General features: G+C 38.7%; 1 protein-coding gene across 1 annotated transcript in view; it reads right to left on the bottom strand.

Annotated features, from left to right (window-relative positions):
• LOC126474821 (probable chitinase 10) overlaps positions 1–17,726 on the bottom strand; it is a 190,856-nt gene that overhangs the window by 85,062 nt on the left and 88,068 nt on the right. Inside the window, exons 19-22 of the mRNA XM_050102295.1 lie at positions 11,661–11,800; positions 8,774–9,002; positions 8,336–8,515; positions 6,868–7,079 (exon numbers count right to left, since the gene is read on the bottom strand). Of these exons, the coding sequence (XP_049958252.1) occupies positions 6,868–7,079; positions 8,336–8,515; positions 8,774–9,002; positions 11,661–11,800 (761 nt within the window). The remainder of the gene's footprint in view (positions 1–6,867; positions 7,080–8,335; positions 8,516–8,773; positions 9,003–11,660; positions 11,801–17,726) is intronic.

Raw genomic sequence — 17,726 nt, forward strand, 5'->3', positions numbered from 1 at the left:
GTCCCAAACATGCTCAATGGGGGACAGATCCGGAGATCTTGCTGGCCAGGGTAGTTGACTTACACCTTCTAGAGCACGTTGGGTGGCACGGGATACATGCGGACGTGCATTGTCCTGTTGGAACAGCAAGTTCCCTTGCCGGTCTAGGAATAGTAGAACGATGGGTTCGATGACGGTTTGGATGTACTGTGCACTATTCAGTGTCCCCTCGACGATCACCAGTGGTGTACGGCCAGTGTAGGAGATCGCTCCCCACACCACGATGCCGGGTGTTGGCCCTGTGTGCCTCGGTCGTATGCAGTCCTGATTGTGGCGCTCACCTGCACGGCGCCAAACACGCATACGACCATCATTGGCACCAAGGCAGAAGCGACTCTCATCGCTGAAGACGACACGTCTCCATTCGTCCCTCCATTCACGCCTGTCGCGACACCACTGGAGGCGGGCTGCACGATGTTGGGGCATGAGCGGAAGACGGCCTAACGGTGTGCGGGACCATAGCCCAGCTTCATGGAGACGGTTGCGAATGGTCCTCGCCGATACCCCAGGAGCAACAGTGTCCCTAATTTGCTGGGAAGTGGCGGTGCGGTCCCCTACGGCACTGCATAGGATCCTACGGTCTTGGCGTGCATCCGTGCGTCGCTGCGGTCCGGTCCCAGGTCGACGGGCACGTGCACCTTCCGCCGACCACTGGCGACAACATCGATGTACTGTGGAGACCTCACGCCCCACGTGTTGAGCAATTCGGCGGTACGTCCACCCGGCCTCCCGCATGCCCACTATACGCCCTTGCTCAAAGTCCGTCAACTGCACATACGGTTCACGTCCACGCTGTCGCGGCATGCTACCAGTGTTAAAGACTGCGATGGAGCTCCGTATGCCACGGCAAACTGGCTGACACTGACGGCGGCGGTGCACAAATGCTGCGCAGCTAGCGCCATTCGACGGCCAACACCGCGGTTCCTGGTGTGTCCGCTGTGCCGTGCGTGTGATCATTGCTTGTACAGCCCTCTCGCAGTGTCCGGAGCAAGTATGGTGGGCCTGACACACCGGTGTCAATGTGTTCTTTTTTCCATTTCCAGGAGTGTATATTATGCTGCTGGCCATAAAGAAGAAAAATTGAGGAATTTTGTGAAAGTCATCTTGTAGCCTCCTACAGTCACTCAACGATGACACCTTACCATACACCACAGTGTCATCAGAAAACAGCCACAGTCTACTGCCCACACTATCCATGAAATAAATTATGTATATAGAGAGAATAACAGTGGTTCTGTCACTTCTTCCCTGGGGCACTCCTGACGGTACCCTTGTCTCTGATGAACACTCACTGTCGAGGACAAAGTGTTGGGTTCTATAACTTAAGAAGTCTCACATATCTGTGAACCTACTCCATATGCTGGTACCTTCTTTAACAGCCTGCAATGGGGCACTGTGTCAAACAGTTTCCTGAAATCTATAAATATGGAACCTGCCTGTTGCCCATCATCCATAATTCACAGTATATCATGTGAGAAAAAGGCAAGCTGATTTTCACAAGAGCAATGCTTTCTTAAATCATGCTGATCTGTGGACATAAGCTTCTTGGTCTCAAGAAAATTTATTACTGACAGTATATTGAAGGATTCTGCAGCAAACTGATGTTAGGGATATTGCTCTGTAATTTGGTGGGTCCATTCTTCTGCCCTTCTTATACACAGGAGTCACCTGCATTTTTCCAGTCTCTTGGGACTCTGCACTGGGCAAGAGATTCACAATAAATGCAAGCTAAGTAAGGGGCCAATGCTGTAGGATACTCTTTGGAAAATTAAACTGGGATTCAGCCCAGACCTGATGACTTATTTGTTTTCAGCTCCTTGAGTTGTCTCTGTACACCAGGCATGTTTACTACTATGTTGTTCATACAGGAGTCTGTTCGATAGTCAAATGATGGTAATGATGCAGTTGAGATGTTGAGTCACAGACAGGCACAACAAAAAGACTGCTAAACAAGTAAGCTTTCAGCCAAAAGGCCTTCTGAATCAGACAAGACACACACTCACATTCACACAAACACATCTCGCACACACATGACCACTGTCTCTAATTCAGAAGAAGGCCTTTTGGCTGAAAGCTCACTTGTTTAGCAGTCTTTTTGTTCTGCCTGTCTGCGACTTAACATCTCAACTATATGGTGAGTAACAATCTATCCGTTTCATAATACTGTTGTACGTTAATATTTTTTATTCTTCTTGAAGCTGCTGTAACATCTGGCATTGTTTTATCAACAGGCAGCTTGAAAATGCCCATGGGGTGAAAAAAGGGATTATTTAAAAATAAAACAGGCTATGCAGGAAATGACTTCCCTGACTAAGATGGGAGTTTATTTGAATACTAGCATATCCTCAGTTCATATAGTACTATATCTCATAGCCTTTTTTGTTTGTTTGTGTGATTTTCAGCCCTGGTGGAATAAAAAACTCGTAATGGCTTCCAGTTTTGCTACAAGACTTATATCTGAATACTGAAAAGGAGCAGTTTGTGATATTATTCATGGTGGAAAACTATGATGATATATTTCATTAAAAGGGAAAAAAGACTGAAAAGAAGAAATAACAGCTCTGAGACAAATTTTAACACTGTGCTTTACATTCACTCATCATAGTCACTTCCATTGAATTAGCATACTTCAATTTCTCTGTACACTACTAAAGTGGCACCAATTAATAATGCTTGCAGCAGGCTGTAAACCATGTGAAATAATGAGTCAGCTTTAAAGAGGTCACAACCCTAAGAGAAGATATCTGCATAATGTCATCCACATACAGAAATCCGTGAAGATAAAATTTTTTATGTAAAATAAATCATTGTATTGTGACATAAATGAGCCAAAATTTCGAGATCAAGTGAATTTCACATGAACTATGTCTCATATACTTTAAACAGTTATTTAACTCAAAATTCAGATCTTTCTTAATCTAAAACAAAGTTCCTGCATGAGTGAGGTGATGCAGCGGCTAAGGCACTGGACTCAGATTCTGCAGGATGAGGGGTCAAACCTCTTTACAACCACACAGACTTAGATTTTCAGTGACTCTGATAAATTATTTAGGTAAATGGTGGGATGCACTCTTTGAGAAGGGCATGGCTGATTCACATCTCTACCCTAGTCCAATTCAACCTTTGAGTATATCTCTAACAATGCCAATGGCATGTTAAATCCTAATTTCCTTTCCTTCCTTCAAATTTTAGTCTACCATCATGGATCAAAGAGATAAATTAATGGATGAAAACAGCAAACTTGATCATTAAAAAACCTACTCACTGCTTACTAGCAGCAATACGACTGATGACAAGAATGTGACAGAGTTAGACTGGCTACATCCACACCCTGAAAATCACAGTGAAGTGCATGACAGAGGGTATTCCCTCTGTAACATGTATTAGCATTAGTTTCCATTCCATTTACTTACTGAGCACAGGAATATTTAGTTCACAAATAGTTCCATGTGTTCTGTAATTAGTGTAAGATCATCTTCACAGTCCTTAAAGAGAGATATGTAGGTGGTTGCAGTGTATTTTCAGATTCCCCACTTAAAATAAGTGATCCAGATGGTGTTTGTTTATTTATCCTCACTTAAAACTGGTTCTTGAACATTTTTAGGTATGCTTGCCGTGACACAGTTAACATCTGTCTTCATGTGGCAACCACACAGCGTTTCCAATCACAGGATGCATACATGGACAAGAAAAAAAAAAAAAAATCCTGGATTTCTTGAATGTTCACTTTTTTTTGGGTAAAAATACACTTTTTACCAGGTGAAAGCAATACTTTCCGTCTGAGCTGTAAAACGTATCAATCCTTTGAATGGTAGATCTTTTATACACAGGCATAGAAATTCCCGGCACTTTAGGAAACAAAATCCAGCATAAAACAATGAGTTTTGGTAAGGTCTGATGTATGGGAACATAGTCTGCCCGGTTAGCTGCATGGTCCAATGCGCTGCTTCCCAGGCGGGAAGGTGCGCCGGTCCCCGGCATGAATCCGCCCGGTGGATTAGTGTCAAGGTCTTGTGTGCCAGACAGCCTGTAGATGGTTTTCAAGGTGGTTTTCTGTCTGCCTCAGTGAATGCAGCCTGGTTCCCCTTACGCCACCTCAGTTACACTATGTTGGCAATTGCTGCACAAACACTGTCTCCACACATGCGTAAACCTTATTTACTCTACCAGGCAAACATCTGGGTTTACACTCACCTGGTATGAGACATTCCCAGGGGGAGTGGGGGTGTGGAGAGGGGTGGAGATCCACTGGGGGCCGAACCGCACAATAACCCTGGGTTTGGTGTGGGGCAGTGAGTGGATTGCTGTAGCCTGTTGTGTGGTTGTGAACCACTGAGGGGTACAGGGGGGACGAAGCCTCTCCATAGTTTCAAGGTCCCTGGTTCAATACACAATACACAATGGGAACATGGGCACTGCATATTTTCATATTAAAAAAGTATAAATAAGAATTCCACCAAACACAGCATGATAGCTTCTGAAGCACTGACATTGCAACAGTGCTGCTCAATTCACTTTTGTCAGCAAATCTTGGCTCCATCACATGATGTTGTTAGCCAATGACAGCAAATACTCAGAGCATAGGACTTAACATTACTGTTAAGTAGTACGAACGCACAAACATGAAAAGTTAATGATTCAAATTAATATGCATACAGTGCAGCTACAAGAAAAGCTAAGCTTTTCCAAATAATATTGATCTTTTTTAAGATGTGTTGCCCTTTGAGATATATCAAACACAAAGGTGCCAGTAAAATTTTAAATAATGCCATAAATGGCTGGTCTTCTGAGCCCAAAATTTCTCTAAGTGGCTGGTCCTCGAAGTGTTGAGTTTTGAATAAGAGTCAAATGCTCCATGATTTAAGAAATTCATTTCACAGTCTCATGCTCAACAAATTCATCTTGCAAAAAAGGAAATTTGCTTTGAAAGTAACTCTTTTCAAAACACCATTCATAATATTTTCCTGTGACCTGTTAGAAACGTAAACAGCTGTGGTGTCATGCTCATCAAAAGCTGTTTGTTGTCATGAAGTATTCCATAGTCTTCATTCTAAAACCTTTGACACATTTTACTGTCAGCAGATGCCTGTGTGTGAACTGTGTTTTGTTGTTACAAATGGCACATTTTCTTTGCAACTGAAGTTTTATTCTGGCGTTATTCTCTCATGTATGTATTATTTCTCCAGGAATATTCTGCAGTAGCAGGCTAAAATAAAATTCCTCGTTACAGTATCAGTTCTTACCTCTCAAAACTACAAAAATTTACCTGAAAACTAAAACAATGAAAAATTCCCTAATTCTAGAAAGTACCCAAGTTTATCCCATATGAAAAAATTCCCATCTTTTTCCCAGATTTCCCATTGTCCCAGGGTGTATACATCCTGCATTAGTTTAACAAATTTGTGACCATTTGTGTGTCTTTCTATATGTATTTGATACCTCCTGTCAGTCCTATTTGGTATGGATCTCTCACATTTAGCAATGTTTTGGATGGTTCACACAAGTGCTTTGCAAGCAGTCTCATTTGTGCACTGACTGTATTTTTCCAGTATCCTCCCAATGAACCAAAGTCTGCCACCAATTTTACCTATTACTGAGCCTGTGTAATTATTCCATTTCATATCAGTAGAGTTTGTTACACATAGGTATTTGTATGAATTGACAGATTCCAATCGTCACTTGCTGATATTGTATCTGTTTATTAGAATACTATCATCCAAATGGTGTATGACTTTATGTAAAAATAAATGTAGACATGAATAAGTTAGACAGTTTTGTGTTATTGCTTGGCCAACAACTTTTACTACATTCCTGTGCAATATGTGTAAAGAAATGTATCATGAACAAAGTGTGTGGTCAGAGTAGGTGACAGCGCTATTTAATTTACTGCAAACAGATAACAATAATAATAATAATAACATTTAAATTTTGACATTTTGGATGTTTTATGACATTTGGGATGTTTTAAAGCAAGGAAGAATATTGGTAATGAATTTTATTATGATCTGAACTGATTGTAATATTCAACTTCGAAAGCTGGAATTAACTTCTGTCATTGTTGTAACACAGCTAAACAGGAAATGCCATCATGGAGCTATCCAAGAAGAGACACAACTGCAGCATCACATTCTCATTACAAATATATGTCAATTTTCACTCAACATTCCTTTGTTTCTTTCTTGGTCAGTAATATTGAATGATTTATTTACATCTGTCTTATTCTTTAATACTTTTGACAACTTTCTCCTTTGCCTGTTGCCATTCTCAAGCTCTGAACACAAAAACTTGGAACTTACTAGTGTGTTCAACTTATATCTGCTACATTACTACCACATATTATTCCAAAGTATAAATTTGTATTTATGTTTGTTCATAAGACAATTTCTTTTTCTCTAGCCTATTAACTGATGTAGAGCTCTTGGGTTTCCAGCCAGGTGGCAGTGTTAAGACACTGTAATATTTCAATGAGAGTCTCAACACGTCACCAGAAGATGAAGACTGTGACACTCATCAAAACATTGTGGTATCTTTATGCTGTCACCTGGCTGCAAACATAAGAGCTTTTCATTAGTAGAATACACCAGCAAATTCTACAGCCATACAACATATTAATTGTTTGCAATGTTTTTGCTCTTGATAGAGAATGGACTTCTGTCATGAAATTGGAAGAAATCTCAAAACTTAACAATGGAAGTTTTATTTCCACTCATATTTGCGGCAGAGGAGAAAGGAACGTCATTCTGGTCTCTTTATGTAGTCTGAGCATTTAGTTTTGACTACTCTTTCCTGATGTAGAATAGCTAGGAATATAGTTTAATGAAGCCATACCTGCCAACAAACAGGATATTCCCAGTCAAGATCCAATCCATCAAAGCCATATTTCTCCAAAAATTCCAGAACATGTTTAATGAAGCGCCGCCTTGCTGAAGGACTGTTCACTAGTCGACTGTATTTGTCACCAGCAGAGTCATTCCAGCCTCCAATAGCCAGTGACACTTTCAAACCTTTCTTTTTATAAGCCACTACTCGTTCATAGAACTCTGTTGAAAAATATGTAAGTTTTTTATTTGAGCAATAGCAGCAGTCACAAAAAATTAAAAATGTAAATAGATAACAACATTTGACAAAATTCACATCAGTGTTAAACAATCAAGAGAGTAATGTATCAACAGCCACTGTATCCTCACCACTCCCCCCAACCCCTTTGCCCACCATCTGTTTCTCTATCTAGACAATACATCTCACATTATTGTACATTGATTTTATTTTAGTTGTCGATAAATAAATCTATGATTTCATGTAATATCTTAATTTGAACCTTACTTCTTACTGTGTGCCTCAGCCATATCACAGTTTTTACTCTGCGCCTCTGTTTGTTGAATACAGCTCCAGTCACCGTTTATAACGTTTGAAAAGTCATCATAAAATTTTTGAATTCTTTTATGGCAGTAATATAGCAGAGTTGTAATGCATCTCACTAAGAAATGCAAGATTTTTCCAACGCCATGTTGTTATAGATAACTGCTTACACAGCTCATTGTTACTAGTTTTATAAACAAAAATTACATAAATTAATATTAATGTAACAAAGAAGTGCTGTCTTTTCTTTTTATGTGTTTCTGTTGGTCATACTGGGAGCTGTACCTGACAGACAAAAAAACTGGCCTTTTCACACAGGCATTGTGAATTTAACATGTTTATAGATCATCTCTAGCCTTCTACCTGCTTAGACATGGTGGATTTTAGTTTATACTTGACTATGACTGCCTCAATCCTACTGTTAGCTTAACTGGAACAGTCATACAGGGAATAGGAAAAAAAGTTGAACAAAGCAGTGCATTATTTCAAGATATTCTGCTATGACAATTCCCACACTCAACTATTTCTTTGTTTAACAGATGAAGTTCAATGTTTTACTGCATTCTTACTATCCCATATCAATCTTTACTTGAGATTACTTAACCAATGCCAGCCACCTAGTATGATTAAATTTAATCTTGGCCCTCACAGCCAGAACCAGAACTCGAATTATATGTGAAATCTACATCCCTGTAGCATGAGAGATAATTGCATGCACTAGTCAGAAGAACACCTGCAATTAAGTAAACAGATTATTGCAAAACCAATCTTGAAAACTGTGAAGACATAAAATACAAAGCACTACTTATGAAATAGCTCATGTAGAGATGATGTGCGAAAATCATGACTAATAATATTTATTCCCAACTCATTCACATTCATTTTATTGAAGAAAAGTAGGACTAAGCCAGATAAGATCAGTAACTGCAATACTCACTGTTGTCAAAGTCTGCCCATGAATCATGAGCTTTAATGATGAGATTCTCATAATCAAGTACGGCAAATCCATAGACAATGTGTGTGCAGAGGTTTGCATCAATATCTTCTGGAACATATTTTCCTAGGCCCCGTCTGTACCATGCCCAGTTGGTAAAATAGCACACAACTTTGAAGTAACCTGAAACAAATGTGTCTCAAATAAAATACAAGGTATTAAATTCAATATTCTGAAATAAGTTCTAAGTAACTGATTAAAATAAACAAAAGGAGGCATTACTGTCCAATAAAGTGTCAAAAGTAATAAAAGGAAGATAAGGTAATAAAATGAAAAGTGATAATCAAATCATAGCCCCATTACTAAGTTGCAGAAATGAAAGTAAATTACAACCTGATGTTTAAAGTTCAATGCTAGAGTTATAAGGCTGCAAGGAAGTACCTGAGATAGGTGGACCCTGAGCTGGTGGTGCCCTTGTAGAAGTAGTTGTTACAGGTTTCACTGTAGTGGTTGTTGCCCATGTCCATGGTGGCTTAGTTGTTGGTGCAGCAGTTGTCCAACTTGTACTCATCTCTGTAACAGGTTTCTGTGATGAAGCAGCTGGGGCTTCACTACCACTCTCCATGTCTGTACATTTGGCATTTTCTGGCCAATCACAAATCTTCTCCATCTGGATAAGAATGCATTCATTACATATTACAAACATATCTAATACAAAATTAAATACAAATATAGTAATCACAACTTTTCAACTATTTAACACAGTGTTCTTCTTTTACACACACATAGTAAATACTACTTATGTTCCAACAATCCTTCACAGAGAAAGAAATCTATTTGCTACATCTTCTCGTATATGCACTTGAATGACCATGGCAGTAAACTTCTACTCATTCTGGCTTAAACAAAAGTTAGAGAGAAGGATTAAGGTTTAGTGTCCTGTCCGAAATGAGGTCTTTATAGATTGAACACAAGTTTGTATTGGGCAAGGATGGGGAAGACAGTAGTTGGCTAAAGTATTATTAAAAATTTTAAAAGGAATTTTGAAGCCAAACAGCATCTACATCAACATCTATTCTCTGCAGGCCACCTTAAAATGTGTGGTAAGTGGTACTCTGTATATCATGTTACTTCCCCTTTTTTTGGTCCAGTTATGTGTGATTTGCAGGAAGAACAATTGCTGGTAAGCTTCCGTGTGCACTCGAATCTCTCTAATTTTATGTTCATGTTCTTTTTGTGAAATATACATAGGACGAAGCAACATACCGCTTGACTTTTCTCAGAATGTATGCTCTTGGAACTTTAACAGTAGACCATAATGTGATGCAGAACACCTCCCTTGTTGCGTCTACCACTGGAGTTCATTGAGCATCTCCATGATGCTTCTGCACTTACTAAATGAACCTGTAATGAAATGTGCTGCTCTTCTTAGGATCTTCTCTATTTCCTCTGCCAGTTCAGTCTGATATAGTACCCACACTGACAAGCAATATTCAAGTATCAGCTGAACAAGTGATCTGTAAGCTACTTCCTTTATAGATATATTGCATTTCCTGAGAATTCTTTAAGTGAATCTCAGTCTCGTATCTGCCTTACTTGCAATTAATTTTATGTGATCATTCCACTTCAAATCACTCCATGTGCATACTCCTAGATATTTTATAGAAGTAATCACTTCCAGTGATGGTTCTGAAATTTTTTAATCAAACAATGAAGGGTCTTTCTGCTATGAATTAACAATAAGTTACATTTGTTTATGTTGAGGGTCAGTTGCCACTCACTGCAACACCTGCATTTTGCTGCAATTTTCTAACGCTGTGACTCCTCTTTATACAACAGCATCATCTGCAAAAAGCTCGAACTTTGGACATTATCTACTAGGTCATTTATATATATTGTGAAAAGTAATGGTCCTATAACACTCCCCTGGGGCATCCCCAAAGTTACTTTTACGTCTGAAGACTCCACTCCATTCAGAACGACATACTGTAGTCTGTTTGCTAGAAACTTTTCAGTCCAGTCACACAGCTGCTTTGACATTCCATATGCTCATATTTTATTGAATAGGCAGCAGTGCAGAATGGTATCAAATGCCTTTCAGCAGTCGTGGAACATGGTATCTATCTAGGCACCTGTATTTACTGCTTTCTGTGTTTCGTGCACAAACAGAGCAAGCTGGGCTTCACATTATTGTTGTTTTTGGAATCCATGTTGGTTCCTATAGAGGAGATGTTCAACCTCCAGAAATGTCATAATATGTGAGTATAAAACATGTTCCAAAATTCTATAACAGATTGACATAATGGTTTTAGACCTGTAGTTCTGTGTGTCTGTTTGACAACACTTCCAGAAAACGGGAATAACCTGTGCTTTTTTCCAATCATTATGAATGGTTCACTTCTCAAGAGACCTACGGTACACTGCTGCTAGAAGAGGAGCAAGTTCTTCAGTTGTTTTGAGCTATGATGAAAAATTTCAGAGGTATTTGTGGACTATTAGGCATGGAGTTCAGAAAGTTTTCACATTATTATGAAGTGTAATACATATTTGAATCTATTACTAGTAATGGAAAGCGGCAAGCTTTCGGCAAGAAGGATAAGAGGAAGATTAGATTTTAATATTTTGTCAATAAGAAAGTCATTATGGGTTGGAAACATGATTGGAATGAAAAAGTATGGGGAAGATAAATGGGTGTGACCCTGCTCAAATAACATTCTCATCATTCACCTCAAGTGATTTAGGAAACCAAGTAAAACCTAACTCAGGGTGCTTAGGCAATGATTCGAGCCCCACTCTTGTTGAATACAAGTCCAGTGTGCTGAACATGACATCACTTCACTCAGTAATTCTTTGAGAAGGTATGATGCTTGGACTGATGTGATAAATATGGCAATCTATGTATGTATGAAAAGCTATGAGGTAATCTTATTAGTGAATCAATATGTGCAGGAGTATCAGTCATATGATGTAATGTAATGTTGCTCACATTCTACCATACAAACTTATTTTTTTAATGGTTCTTTCTCTGCACGGTGGAGAGGCTTAATAGTAATAACATTTGTTTTCTTTCTGCATTTTTATACATGTGATGTGGAAGATATGATTGGGTGTCTTAATTTATAAGTGTTGTAAATCACACTATGCTGTTTCTATTAACTATCAGTAAATACCTTCACCACATAAGAAGTGAGATCATTAGAGAAATATAATAAGTTATGCAATTTCATGTGATTTGTCTTTCAACTTCTGGACATATGGTCCCCTTTGACATCCATAATTATATCAAACATAAAATCTGTGACTTCTTTCATCTGCATTAAGTCTTTACCTCATTCCAATGGAGCCCTGCTGCACAGTCTGCTTCATGATACCTGCCCCATTGGCAATAGAGGTATCGCGTGCAGTCTCCTGGATAAGGGTTGAGGGCACCCTGATTACAAGGGTCATCTGGCTGAGCTTTGTGAACCGCTACAACAAAAATTTATTTAGTATGCTTTACAGAATGAGAATACAAAGGAAAATGAGTTCAGCACATTAAATACAAATTTTAGTTTCTGTATGCTCCTCAATGCCTCTGTTATGTGCCGAGTAACCATCTGTCCTGTTTCATTACTGTTATTTCATTCTGAAATTTCCATTGTTTGGATTTTCACTGTAACCATTGTAAAAACTTCTGAGACATAAAAACAGATTGCATCTACAACACAACAATATGCTACTGTGATACTGATTACATCATAGACACCTAATCAATGGATAAACAATACAGCAATTAAATAAATATTACTCTCCTGTTCTATTTATTCACATCTGGTACCTAACTGCCAGTTTTTAACATAGATAAAATGTCTCAATTATACCTTCGTGAGGAGATGAAGTTTAATGAGGCTCTAACTGATGTTTTAATTATTCATAGAAGTTGGGATCTCCTTCAACATGTAAATGAAAGATTTACTTTCTTGAAATTAGCAGTATTCAGCATTTATATTTAATATACAAGACAGGAAAATGTGAGGAAGTATTACTAACTATAAGCTTTCTGTTTCAGAAAGGTTTGATCAATACATATATTTTCTTTATCTACAGGTTATTTAAGAATGCCCAAAAATTTAAAAACAGAAAAGAATATACAACAGATGAAATAAATGTAGAAAATTAATTTCTGAAGGCAATATTTTGCATAGGAGATTTACATTTGCAAAATCATAGCTGTCAAACATACCAGATTCTATGGATCTAGAAAACAACAGAAGTTATTTGGTTGTATGAGAAAGGTGACTAAAAGTAATAAAATGGGATAGATTACTACTCACCACACAGAGGCAGCACTGAGGAGCAGACAGGCACATTTAAAGTACATTTTCAAGCTGTTTAAGCAATCAGACAAAGGCCTTCCTCAATCATAGAAAACACACACACGAAACTCACAAACACATGGCCAACATCATCTCCGGGCATGAAGACCATACCGGTCATGTGTATGTGAGTTGTGCAGGTTTGAATGTGTGTGTGTGTGTGTGTGTGTGTGTGTGTGTGTGTGTGTGTGTGTGTGTGTGTGAGAGAGAGAGAGAGAGAGAGAGAGAGAGAGAGAGAGAGAGAGAGAGTCTGTCCAAGGAAGGACTTTATCTGAAAGCTTATTCTGCTTACAAATGTTCTTCAAATGTGCCTGTCTGCTTCTCAATGTCACTTGCCATGTGGTGAGTAGCTATCTATTCTATTTCATTATTGTTACTCTGTTCTGAATTTTCCATTGTTGAAATGTGACTTTAAGCATTATAAAAATTGCTGAGGCATACATATCCCAGATTTTATATAAAATCATTGAATAAAATGCTCAAATGAATTGTAGAAGTACTTGCTGTAGGGGAATAAACTGGGTTTTGGAGGATGTAATATTGTTTGCTGTGATCAAAGCAAAAGGACTTTTACTAATTTATCTGTGTGTGCTATTGTTTAGTTTTTTCCGCACAGTTAACATGCCATTGTCATTAGCAAGCATCAAAGTTTCTGAAAAGGGCTTCAGTATTTTGACTACGAATGAACATCAAGGGTGGGAGCATATCAAATACTGAACCTTTTGGGATACCACTGTTTGATGTTATTCCTCCATTTTGTATCCAGTTTTATTCTTATGAATCAATCTCTTAAAGTCACACTGTTATGTGCTATAAAGGTAAGGTGTTTATTCTTTCAAGGAGAAAGAACTGTCATCAGTTCTGTAACATTGCAGTTCTGCCAGTCACATTTTGTAATTGACTCAAATATCAATGACTACCATTATCTGATCTAAAGAGTTGTCACAAAACCTAAAAGTATTCTAGTCATACATAATGGCTGTCACTAGCACCGAAGCTAGTGTCCAGACACTCACAGAAATTGAGGATAGAGAAGGAAAAGCAAATATGCTGAATTACATATTCAAACATTCCTTTAAAAGGTGATACAGATACTTAAAAGAGCTGAAATAACTAAAGGATTAAACAAGGCTCTAGAGTCTGATGGAATTCCACTCAGATTCTATGCAGAATTCACAGTTGAGTGAGGTCCCATTTTAATCATAGTGTTCCACAGAGCCCTTTAACAGAAAACCGTGCTCATTTTTTGGAAGGAAGTGCAGATCACACCTGTCCACAAGGCAGGTAGCAAACATTATCCACAAAACTACCATCCAGTTTCATTGACTTCCATCTGTTGTAAATCAAATACTAACAAAGAGATAGAGGGGCTGGCCAGTACTTACCTCAGCTCAGTACAGCCGATAGATACACAAAAAAACAGAACCAAAATTTACGTTCCTAGCTTTCGGAACAAATGTTCCTTCATCAGGGACGAGAGAGGGGATAGAAAGGGAAGAAGGGAAAGTAGATTCAGTTACTCACAAGCCAGGTTACAAAGCAACAGGGAAAGGAAAACAGGGAGGGTAGCATGGATGGAGATATGGTTGTCAGAGGGTTCTGTTTTTTTGTGTATCTATCGGCTGTGCTGAGCTGAAGTAAGTACTGGCCAGCCCCTATATCTCTTTGTTAGTATTTGTTTCACATCTTTATATGAGATTTTCCATTAATCATTTAGATCTGTTGTAAATCTTAGGATATGTTATGAGCTCAGATAAAATGAGGTATTTTGTATAGAATGCTCCATATCAACCAGCAGGGTTTCTGAAAACAATCGTCCTGTGGAACCAAAATCATACTTTTATCACACAACATCCTGAAAGCATGGATCAAGGCAGATAGGTAGATGAAGTATTTCATGACTTCCAAAAACCATTTGACTCAGCACTGTATCAGTATCTATTAAAGAAAGAACAGTCATATGGAGTTTGTGACTGTACTGAGGATTTTTTGGAAGGAAGGACGCAGCGTTTTATCTTGGATGGATAATCATTGACAGAAGCAAAGTAACGTCAGGTAACCTAGCAAACAATATTAATAGAAACCTCCACTTTTTGCAGGTAACGCAGTCGTCTGTAATAAAGTACTATTTGAAAAAATCTGCACAAATACCCAGGAAGAGATTGGTAATATTTCAAAGTGGTACAAAGATTGGCAACTTGCTTTGAATGTACAGAAAAGTAAAATTGTGCACTTTGTAAAATGCAGGCTGTCATGTCCTATGACTACAATATCAAGGATGCATATCTGGAATCAGTTGGCTCATACAAATATCTAGGCACAACAATTTGTGAGGGTACGAAATGCAATGATCACATAGGTGCAGTTGTGGGTAAGGCAGGTGGCAGACCAGTTCATTGGCAGAATAGTGGGAAAATGCAGCCAGTCTACAAAGGAGATTCCTTACAAATCGCTTGTGTATCTGATCTTAGAGTATTGCTCAAGTGTGTTGAACCCAGAAGGGCATCATGACAGTCACAAGTTTATTTGACTCAAGGGATAGCATCATTGAAATGTTTAAAAATCTGAATTGGCAGTCTCTTGAAGATAAAGGCCAATGATCCCGGAAGGCTTACTTACAAAGTTTCATGGATCAGTATTAAGTGAAGATTCTAGAGATATACTATAGCCCCCCATGTATCACTCCTCTAGAGACCTTGAAGACAAGATTTGATTATTACACCATGCACAGAGGCATTTAAGCAGTCATTCTTCCTCAAGTTTGTACACAAGTGAAATGGCAAAAATTTCTAACATGTGTTACAATAGTACTCTTTACCATGCGTTTCACAGAAAATCACAGAGTATGGGTCAAAATTTAGTTTGAAATGAAGAGGACCTTAATAAACTAAAGAAAATAACAACTTCAGTTATGTTATTGTATTCCTCTGCAGAGAAGCATTTGTCAAGGCAAAAATGAGATCAAGTGAACAAGTTGTTCTTATAAAAACTGGTATGTGTATGCAGGGTGGGGCAAAGAAAAGTGGCCCAGGGAACAGGTCCACATGGAGTATTTGTCCACATGATCAATGTGATGTGCCAGTCTCTTGCGACAGGTACTGAACTGATTTGGTAGGACTTTGAAGCATTTTTTGATGTAATGCAGACACAGTTTCTTGTGTGTAGACATGTTGCAGGATGTTTTTTGACCTATCCAAAACAGATCCTGCCTGATGCTATTTTTGGACTAAGCACTGTGTGGCACTCTTTGCTGGCACTTTGACACTGTAAAAATTCTTAGCAAACAACTGATCACACCATTTCCCCGACTTTGTTGTCACATAATTTTCCACAATGAACACCTATTGCTCCCCTATGAGTACCATCATCCCCTTTGCACTGTTCCATTCACACTGACAGCCTGTACTATGCTCTGAACCAATTTGGGTGTACACGCAGTGCGCATGTCACAGAGTGTGGTTCTATGGATACATTCATGTCCAATCATATCCACTCATTCGGGGGAATTTTATTTGTAGTAGGCCACATTCCTCATAAGGCTTTGGAAATATCTGAAGGAATCAAACTGGTCTTCTTATAGAACCTATCTCTCTAGAGTGCCTCAAATCACATATATATCTGTCCTATAAGTTTCGCTGTAGTCTGTTCATGCTGACTGCATATTAATGTTATTTATCTTTTCATTTACTGTATGTATGACATTTGTAGTGGCTGAACTATGTTAATAAGTTAGCTAAGTATCAAATTGTGTATTATAAACTGCTCAAGACTCAGTGGAACCAGGAGAAACTCTGAAGATGCAAAACACCACTCTGGATATCAGTCAATACCCATATAATTTTTGCTGCTTACATAAGTAAATAGGACCACTCTGTATTGATTGCATTTTTTTGCATGGATGTCAAAATATGTGGGGGAGTCATACTTATGATAATAAACCCCAAAAAATTCAAACACACATTATGGATAACAACAATTTCATGGCCAGTTAGCTTATGTGGGGGTTTAGCTCTCAGTTAAGTAAGGGCTGGGCCGAGTCCTTCGTGAGACACCGAGTGGAAGCTCTCAATCCCAACATAGCATGTCCCAATGGCTGATAGCAAATGCTACTGTAGATATGCAGGACAAGTACAAATAAGGCCTAGCCAAATAAGCAACCACATATCAACTGATGAAAAAAGGATGTTGGTGAACAGCCTCAGTGGTGGAATAGGAACATTCCCAATGACAGGGCCTACAAGTGTAGTTCCCCTAAATGCATGATGGGAACACTTCTGGAAAGACCTACCCCAGGTGGTAATCAGTAATGGGAATGCCAAAGCACACAAACAGCAATTCAATAGCATCTCATTAACTAACAAGAGAGTACAGTAAAATAGGGAAGTCAACAATTTCAGAGATCTTGGTAAAATAGTATGAATGCCAACTAGCAAAAGAAAAGCCAGAAACAGCAGGAGAGAGAAGATGGCCTTTGCTTTTCATAGGACACATGTTCTATATAAGACAAAGACACTTTTAACAAAAGCTTAACTCCAGCATTTTTTGACTGTGTATGTGCAAGAGGATGCCTACAAATGACAGGAAAGGAGTGACCGAGGGATGCTGAGAAGTCCAAACACAAGATCCTTTGGAAAGTCAGGGCTCCTAAGATAATAGATGGATGGTATAGCCTTCAAGGAAGATGGATAACGAACAGCTCATGGCATCAGTAAGGAAATGATGATTAAATTTCTATGGACTTGTGTTCAGGGTGCACACATCCCAACAAACAAAGCAGATTTTTCATGTACTAAGCAACAGACCTGTCTCTGACAAATGATTCATGGAAGTATGTAATGAGAGCACTGGACTGAATCAGGAAGATGTCTCTACAGTCATGATCACTGTTTAACAACTTTTGGAGCTTTACAATAAGCAGAAGCAGAAGAGAGCCTGGACAGAGGAGAAGAGGTAGATGGCCAGAGTAAGAATGCAACATTTTTGAGCTACAGAAAAGGATTCCAGAAGTGAGTCATAGCTACTTGATACACTCTCTAATG

Source organism: Schistocerca serialis, chromosome 4 (genome assembly GCF_023864345.2).
Source record: "Schistocerca serialis cubense isolate TAMUIC-IGC-003099 chromosome 4, iqSchSeri2.2, whole genome shotgun sequence".
In the NCBI taxonomy this organism is placed as follows: Eukaryota; Metazoa; Arthropoda; class Insecta; order Orthoptera; family Acrididae; genus Schistocerca; species Schistocerca serialis.